The sequence below is a fragment of the Galeopterus variegatus genome, unplaced genomic scaffold (genome assembly GCF_000696425.1).
Source record: "Galeopterus variegatus unplaced genomic scaffold, G_variegatus-3.0.2 Scaffold306, whole genome shotgun sequence".
Classification (NCBI taxonomy): domain Eukaryota; kingdom Metazoa; phylum Chordata; class Mammalia; order Dermoptera; family Cynocephalidae; genus Galeopterus; species Galeopterus variegatus.
In genome coordinates this window covers 565837-574868 of record NW_007726417.1, presented here as the reverse complement: position 1 = coordinate 574868, position 9032 = coordinate 565837, and the positions used below count along the sequence as shown (strand labels likewise).

The 9032-nt window shown below is 56.8% G+C and overlaps 1 protein-coding gene across 1 annotated transcript in view; it reads left to right on the top strand.

Moving 5' to 3' along the window:
• LIPE (lipase, hormone-sensitive) overlaps positions 1-9032 on the top strand; it is a 28952-nt gene that overhangs the window by 15971 nt on the left and 3949 nt on the right. Inside the window, exons 2-10 of the mRNA XM_008567257.1 lie at positions 137-672; positions 2989-3079; positions 3189-3334; positions 3544-3729; positions 3967-4261; positions 5016-5243; positions 5735-5908; positions 7965-8386; positions 8835-9029. Of these exons, the coding sequence (XP_008565479.1) occupies positions 137-672; positions 2989-3079; positions 3189-3334; positions 3544-3729; positions 3967-4261; positions 5016-5243; positions 5735-5908; positions 7965-8386; positions 8835-9029 (2273 nt within the window). The remainder of the gene's footprint in view (positions 1-136; positions 673-2988; positions 3080-3188; positions 3335-3543; positions 3730-3966; positions 4262-5015; positions 5244-5734; positions 5909-7964; positions 8387-8834; positions 9030-9032) is intronic.

Here is a 9032-nt window from a genome sequence, read left to right as displayed (position 1 = left end):
TGGATGCCTGGGTATGATGGAGGAGGGTCTGGGGGCCTGTACCTGAGGCAGAAGGGGTATAGGACCTGGACTTCTGGGCCCCAGCTGAGCAAGGATTGATCCAGCGCTGCCTAAGAGGCCTCCCCTTTACCCACAGCCTCAAGGCTCTTGCACAGCATGGACCTGCACACAATGACACAGTCGCTGGTGACTCTGGCAGAGGACAACATGGCCTTCTTCTCCAGCCAGGGCCCTGGGGAGACAGCACGGCGGCTGTCGGACGTCTTTGCAGGTGTGCGGGAGCAGGCGCTGGGGCTGGAGCCAGCCCTGGGCCGCCTGCTGGGCATGGCGCACCTCTTTGACCTGGACGCAGAGACGCCAGCCAATGGGTACCGCAGCCTAGTGCACACAGCCCGCTGCTGCCTGGCGCACCTACTGCACAAATCCCGCTATGTGGCCTCCAACCGCCGCAGCATCTTCTTCCGCACCAGCCACAACCTGGCTGAACTGGAGGCCTACCTGGCTGCCCTCACCCAGCTCCGTGCTCTGGCCTACTACGCTCAGCGCCTGCTGGCCACCAATCAGCCCGGGGGGCTCTTCTTCGAAGGCGACGAGGGGCTCACTGCCGACTTTCTGCGCGAGTATGTCACACTGCATAAGGGCTGCTTCTATGGCCGCTGCCTGGGCTTCCAGGTGAGCCCCCTGCCCCGTGCCCCTCTGTGCCCACAGTGAAGGCACCTGATGGCCCCTAACCTGGCCAATGGTATGGTAAAATAATCACAATGGTCAGTATTATTGGATTCAGACAGCAGTAGATACAGAAAGGGGAAGTTGGCTGGAGCTCAGACAGCAGCACCAGGGGTCTCAAACTCATGGTCCCTGTGCCAGATGTACAGTATAGAAAGAAATCTTTAACTTGCATAACTTTTTTCCATCAGGATATCCACTACTCTCTATTGCCCTATACTCAAGAGATTCATTCACTCATTTATGTTACCTGTCTGGCCCCTGAAGTCATTGAGTTTCAGACCCCTAGGAGGTCTCAAAGGCCTATTCTGTAGCATGCCCCATTCAGTCATCTCCACTGGAGTCCTGGGAGGGGGTCAGGTGCTAGCTCATAGCTGCTAGGCTGGGACCTGGGCTTTTTGATTCACTTTAGGAGCTGTAGAATCACAGGATTTTCAGGCTGGAAGGAGGGCCAATTAGCCCATCAGAGTTGGTGACAGGGAGGAAGACCTGGTTGTGGCCTCTCTCCTCCCTGAACTAGGCATCCTGACCCTAGCTGTAGGCCTTCTCTTACCCTCTGCCATCTCAAACCACCCTTAGGGAGACACCGCTCATCTATACACTAAAGCTCATCTACACCCAAAGGCTCTCAGACTTGTGTAAAAAGTGATTTGGGGACTTGGAGAATTGGGGGGTCTTGGGACACCAGGCCCAGAGCAGAGGCTCAGAATACTGTCTGGGGTTGGTGCTAGGTCCCCCAGTCCCCAGCTGCATCACGGAACCCCAGTAGGACTATCTGGAACTGTGTGACCCTGTCCTCTGGGCCTCCCCCCACCTAAGTGATAGCAGAGCTTGGCAGTCCCTCAGCCTCCCCGTTCCACCCTACCTTACCAGGCTTTCCTGTGGACCAGTCTGTTCACAGCAACCCAGCCAGGCATTCCTAGGAACCTCCCCTCACCCAGGGTCAACCGACAAGTATTGATCAGAAGCTGGCTCAGCCAGCTTCTCTCTGTGTGCCGGCTGTGTCCTTGAAGTCACGAGAAAAAGATACCAGGGCTGCCTGAACCAGCATCCTGGCCACAATGGCCAGGCACCCCTGTGCTCTCTGGCCTACTGGGCCACCAGCCAGAGGCAGGACCATGCCTGACAGCTATTCTCTGAAAGCCCGGCTTTGCTCTGGCACAGAACCTCCCCCTCTAGAACTTCAGCCCCCAGGAGGGCAGAGGCCTCCCCTGTCTCCAACCCGGTGTCTAACACGCAGTAGTACCTTGGCCAGTGTTTGTTTACTGAACAGAAGAACTGTGCTAGCCCCTTGCCTTGGCCTCCTGTCACTTAAAGCTTGCCTCCGATCCTGTCTCCCCATGTCTCTTCTTAACTGCCTGTCTCCTCTCTCAGATGCTGTATCTTCCCATTCTCAGCACCACACTCTCCCGAGTTGTTTTGTTTTTGATTTTTTTTTTTCAAAAGATGACCGGTAAGGGGATCTCAACCCTTGACTTGGTGTTGTCAGCACCACGCTCAGCCAGTGAGCAAACCGGCCATCCCTATATGGGATCCGAACCCGGGGCCTTGGTGTTATCAGCACCGCACTCTCCCGAGTGAGCCACGGGCCGGCCCAGTATCTTCCCATTCTCTAGGGTAGCTGTCTGCCCCCATCTCAGGGCTTCAGTCTCCCCATCTGGCTGTCTTTCTGCCTCAAGATCTCTGTACCTGTCTAGTTGTCTCTGACCATCTCCCTGTTTCTGTCTTCCGGCTGCCCCATCTCTCTGTCCTCTCTCTGTAACTTTTAGGAAATCCCTGCATCATCCTACTCCTCAGCTCTCAGCCCAGGCCCTCACCTCCTGCCCCTCTCCCACACTCACTCTGCTCCCCCCACAGCGGCCCCCTGGCCTTCACTGCCCATGCCACTCGGGCCCACCTCAGGGCCCGCTGCAGAGAACACCTTTCCCTTGCTTCATTCACATCCTTCTCTGAACCCCATCTAAGTAGCCTGACCCCTGGTCATCACTCTGTGTCCCCTCCACCTACTGTCTTTTTCTTCAAATCATTAATTGTTACTTGACGTTATATTGCATGTGGCTTTGTTTATTTGCTTATCATCCTCTTCCCTTCGAGAACATCAGGTCCTTGAAGGGGCCTAGAGCCATGCCTGGCACACAGTAGGAGCTCACGAAATGTTTAACGTGAGCTCACAAAATGCTTAATGTGTCTTTGCACCTCACTCCTGCCCTGTCCCTGTCCCATTCCTAGGTAGGTGGGTGATGCTGTTGTGTCTCTCCACAGTTCACGCCCGCCATCCGGCCATTCCTGCAGACCATCTCCATCGGGCTGGTGTCCTTTGGGGAGCATTACAAACGCAATGAGACAGGCCTCGGTGAGTGCCAGCAGGGCCCTGCCACACCCTTCCCTGCTGTCCCTCCTCCCCACCCCTGCCCAAGCAGCCTAACCCACCAGGGTGTCCTGACACCTCTTGTGACCCCCAGGTGTGACTGCCAGCTCCCTCTTTACCAGCGGACGCTTTGCCATCGACCCAGAGCTGCGAGGGGCCGAGTTTGAGCGGATCATACAGAACCTGGACGTGCACTTCTGGAAAGCCTTCTGGAATATCACAGAGATTGAGGTGCTATCGGTGAGCATGGGGCCTAATAAGGGCCCTGACCTGTGATAGATGGGGACACTGAGACCCAGAGACCCAGCTGAGGCCACAGCAAGTCTCTACAGGGCTCCAGGCCCAGGGATAGCACATGAGGGGAAAGGCTGCAGATTGGAGGCAAGAGGTCTGAGGGGCATTGCCACAGGCAGCCCCTCCTTAGCACTCCTTCTGTTCCCTGCCCACAGTCTCTGGCCAACATGGCATCAGCCACCGTGAGGGTAAGCCGCCTGCTCAGCCTACCGCCCGAGGCCTTTGAGATGCCGCTAACTGCTGACCCCACACTCACAGTCACCATCTCACCCCCGCTGGCCCACACGGGCCCCGGGCCCATCTTCGTCAGGCTCATCTCCTATGATCTGCGTGAAGGACAGGTAGGGCCCCGGCCTCAACCAGGAATAGGAACAGAGACAAGGAGCATGGGCAGCCCCTCCCCAGCACCTGCCCTAGATGCCCTTCCTGCCATTCTCACACCTCTGCCCCACCACGTCCTCCTGCCTCCCACTGCTCATTCCTGCACCCACCCTGTGCCTCTGAGCACATCCCTTTGCAGAGGGAGAAGGCCCAGGCAGGCCCACCCCAGCCTCACCCAGCACCCTCCTCACCCGCAGGATAGTGAGGAACTCAGCAGCCTGGTGAAGTCTGAGGGCCAGCGGAGCCTGGAGCTGCGGCCACGGCCCCAGCAGGCACCCCGCTCGCGCTTCCTGATAGTGCACTTCCACGGCGGCGGCTTCGTGGCCCAGACCTCTAAATCCCACGAGCCCTACCTCAAGAGCTGGGCCCACGAGCTGGGTGCCCCCATCCTCTCCATCGACTACTCACTGGCCCCCGAGGCCCCCTTCCCCCGCGCGCTGGAGGAGTGCTTCTTCGCCTACTGCTGGGCCATCAAGCACTGTGCCCTCCTTGGTGTGCCCAAACCCCCCACCGCTACCCGCTCCTGCTCCCATCCCTGCCCCAACCTGCTTCCACCACCCCATCTCATCCTGCAAGGGGGGTGGGGGGGCTGAACCACCTAGTTCCTCAAGCCTCAGCCTCACACCCTCTGCCACCTGCTCACCCCACTCCTGCCCGATCTTCCATCTCAGTCACTTCATCCTCTGCCTCCTGCTCCCTCCTTCCAGCCTGAGTCTCCATCTCCTCCACCTCCCCACCTACCTTAAGTCCATTTCCCAGCCTCCTCCTGTCTCCTCTGGCTTGTTCTTTCATCCTTCAGTTGCTCCATCCCCTGCTCTCCTGGCCCATGCTCCAGCCCACCCTCCAGCTCCTCTGATCTCCCTCTTCAAGGACACAGAGCAGGCTGTGGTCCAGTCCTTCTGTGCTGTCAGCCTGAATCCTGACCTTCCCTCTCCCAGCCTCTGATGCCCTCCCTCCTCGAGCTTGCCTCTCCCACCACCTGCCCTCCTTGCTGCTGACCTCCAGCCCCCCAGACTTTCCCAGAGCTTCCTGACTCTTGGGCCTCTCCACATCCCAAGTCTTCTTGATCCTCTGACCACTCTCTACCAAATGGGTCCAAATCCCTGCCTTGACTGACCAGTCTCTAACACTGTAGTCTGCTAGGCCTTGGGAAACCCCATGCCCCACCTCTGAGTTCCTCCCTGCCCTCCCTCCCCAGAACCCTACCCCTGACACACTATGACCAAGACCCTCCCACCCCAACCAGGCTCAACAGGGGAGCGGATATGCCTTGCAGGGGACAGTGCAGGTGGGAACCTCTGCTTCACTGTGTCCCTTCGGGCAGCAGCCTATGGGGTACGGGTGCCAGATGGCATAATGGCAGCCTACCCAGCCACAATGCTACAGTCTGCTGCCTCTCCCTCCCGCCTGCTGAGCCTCATGGACCCCCTGCTGCCCCTCAGCGTGCTCTCGAAGTGTGTCAGCGCCTATGCCGGTGAGGCCCACTCTCAGAGCAGGGGTGCTTAGATACCTGCACCGTGCAGGGACAGGGATTGGGACCCAGTCCTCTGGGTCAGATGGTAGAGAGGGCTGGGGACCTGGATTCCTGGGTCTGTGGAAGGAGGAGGCTGAGAAACCAGACCCCTGAGTCTGAGGAAGGAGGGGCTAGGGGCCCAGACTCCTATGTCTAAGGGAGGAGGGGGATCCTGACTCCTGGGTCTGAAGGAAGAGGGGGCTGGGAACCCGGGGTCTGAGGGAGGAGGTACTGGGGGCCTGGACTCCTACATCTGAGGGAGGAGGTACTGGGGGCCTGGACCCCTGGGACTGAGAGGAGGGGCCAGGCAGAGGAACCTGAGACTCCTTGTTTCTTCTGAAGTGATCAGATGTTCTTGGGTCCCCTGGGGCTCAGATGCCTAAAGTTCTGGGTGTTGAGACTGGACCCAGAAATAGAGGAGACCCACTCAACCCCCCACATACACTCTGCAGGTGCGGAGACAGAGGACCACTCTGATTCAGATGAGAAGGCACTGGGCGTGATGGGGCTGGTACGGCGGGACACAGCCCTGCTCCTCCGAGACCTCCGCCTAGGCGCCTCCTCATGGCTCAACTCCTTCCTGGAGCTGAGTGGGCGTAAATCCCAAAAGACAGAGCTCATAGCAGGTGAGTAACTCCCTCCCCCATGCACCCAGCCAGGGTAGCCAGGAGGGCCAGCCTGGCAAAGCAGAAGTCCCGGGACAGGAAAGGGGTCAAGCCCCCGGCACACAGGGAAGCAGAGATCACCTTCCTGACTGGCTGTGCTCCCCATCCATCCATGGCATCCTGGAAATTCTAGGACTTCTAGTCTCCTAGGTCATCTCAAATTCCCAGGAATTACAGGATTTAGCTTTCCAAACACCCTCACCCAAAAAGGCCCTGAACCCTGGGAAATGACTCAGAAGATCTGTCACATGTCCTGATTTTTAATCTTTGAAAATCCTTTGGGCCTTTAGGCAGAGGTCCAGGCCTCCTCAATTCTTTCCACAGACTTTTAACAAAGGCACTTGGAACTAATATCCCCCCAGGGGCTGGTCTAGGAACTGGGCTGGGGAGATCAGCAGATTGGAGAGACCTTGGGAAGTGGAGGAGATTCCTAGCTTTAGGTGGTGGCAGGACCCTCAGGATGCCAAAAATCACTTCCATGCAGGGATCCATTTATTCCCCACCATAACTTTTTGAGGATTTTAAAGTATAACCAATTCAATTTATTTTCTATCTCTAGCAACCCAACAGTATTTTCTGAATAATAGGAATTGCATGTTCAAAAGTAGATGCATTTCCTGTTATTCAGAAAATTATTCCAATTTAATTATTCCAATTAAAATTAAATTTTAAATTAAGTTTTTAATTTTAGGATCTTCAAATAGATGCAAATAAAAACATACAAAAACAATTAAAGGAGAGTTGAATTTGAGGCATGTGGACCATTGAGCACTGGGGTTTTCCCTGTGGGATAGGGGTGATAAGCACAGCCTCTGGAGGCTCACACTCCAGTCTAGCTCCCCACTCCTCAAGTTACTTGCTGGTTGCTGGTTGACATGGGCAAGTAACATTGTCTGTGAGCCTTGGTGTCCTCTTCTGTGAAATGGGTACAATAAGAGTACCTGCCTCATTGGGTTGTTATGAGGACTGCATGCACCTATTTGCATCAAGTGCCCAGCACAATACCTGGTGCTCTCAGAAGACGTCAGCACCCCTGTGCCCTGTGTCAGCAATCCTGTTGCAGTGACCTTCTGGGTCACAGAACACTTAAGCGGTTATTCTCACATCATCTTGCATTTTGCCTTGGTATATTTATAAAGACAAGTGAAAAAACTGAATGTAGGATCCTGGTGCTACTGATAAGCAGCATTGGTCTGATGAAATTAATAAAGCTAAGGTGGGCACACCAGGCAGGCTGGAAGCGTATCTTTAGCATCATTTGGGCACTTGCTTGCCTGGTCACTGAAAGGGAAGGGGTAAAATCGAAGAACATGAAGGAAATGTTTGGGAGCACATCTGTGTGGCTACAGGTGCAGGATCCCTGGGAATCTAATCTACCCTCGAGACTTGTTAGCTCCCAGTGAACACGGCCTCCTTTCAAGCGCTGTGGGCCTGCTCACTGTTTAAATCACTTTGATGCATTTACACCCTGTGTCAAATGGTCATAAAAAGCTGGCTGGGCCTCATGCTGAGACTGGGTAGAGCTGGAACAGGGCACCAGGCCTAAGAATAAAACCTTAATACTGGCATATTACAATCTCCTGGGGGTAGCAGTACCTAATCCCACATATCTTATCCCACTGAGCCCTTACCACCTATGAACTAAGAACTATTTTTATCTCCTTTGTACAGAGGAAGAAACTGAGGCTTGCAGAGGTAAACAGCACTTAACCTTCCCCGTCATTGCACACACACCCTCCACTAGGACACAGCCCCACCTCCAAGACCACCGTGTAACTCACTCCACCCCCCCTCGGAGTTGCAACCTGGGGCCCCTGGAACTCTCCACCCATCCCTCAGGGGAGTCTGGGGGACCACCCTAGGCCTCCACAGCGCTCCACAGCTGCGGAGGATACAGCTCCTCCTCCTCACAGGCCACTGCCCTCCCCACTACCCTCCCTGCCAGCTACCCACACACGCAGCTACCAGAGCCAGGCTTATCCGTGGCCGTCCAACCCCGACCCTGCCCCTCTCACAGAGCCAATGCGCCGCAGCGTGTCTGAAGCAGCACTGGCCCAGCCCGAGGGCCTACTGGGCACAGACTCCCTCAAGAGCCTGACACTGAAGGACTTGAACCTAAGGAGCAGCTCCGAGAACTCAGGCATCCCTGAGATGTCACTGTCCACTGAGACACCTGGCCCTTCCACACCCTCGGACGTCAACTTCTTATTGCGGCCCGGGGATGTCCCTGAAGAGGCTGAGACCAGAGATGAGCTAAGCACCAAGGACAGAGGCCCTGGCGTCGGTGCTGCCTTCCCTGAGGGTTTCCACCCACGGCGCTCGAGCCAGGGTGCTACACGGATGCCCCTCTACTCATCGCCCATCGCCAAGAACCCCTTTATGTCACCGCTGCTGGCGCCTGACAACATGCTGAAGAGCCTGCCACCCGTGCACATTGTGGTGAGCGCCAGACGGGGAAGGTATCCGCTCTGAGGAGCAGGATGGGGTGGGGCATAGGTGCATCTGGGGAAGAGATCTCCGAGTGGGGGGAAGTAGGTAGCCCAACCGAGAGGAGAGGTGTGCCACCAGGAGAGAACAGTGTCTGGGAACGGGAGGACGGAGTCAGGGCCGCCGTTTTCTTTTGCGATTTGGTTGAGGGCCAAGGGGTCGGGTAGTGGGGCAGCCGCTAGGCTTGGAGAGTTGCAGAGAAAAGCTGGGTCTCCGGGGAAGCGGGGAGAGGGTAGAAGAGAGTGGACAGAGGCCAAGGAGCCCAGTTAACCTCATTCTCTTTTCTTTCCCACATCTCCATCTATTCCCTCCATGCACCCCCATGTCTACGTCCATGTGATTCCCCCTCCCTTCGTTCTTCTACCGTGTCCCCCCACCGCACCCCCCGGCCATTCCGCAGGCGTGCGCGCTGGACCCCATGCTGGACGACTCGGTCATGTTCGCACGGCGACTGCGTGGTCTGGGCCAGCCCGTGACACTGCGCGTGGTGGAGGACCTGCCGCACGGCTTCCTGACGCTGGCGGCGCTGTGCCGCGAGACGCGGCAGGCCGCGGAGCTGTGCGTGGAGCGCATCCGCCTGGTCCTCACTCCGCCCGCC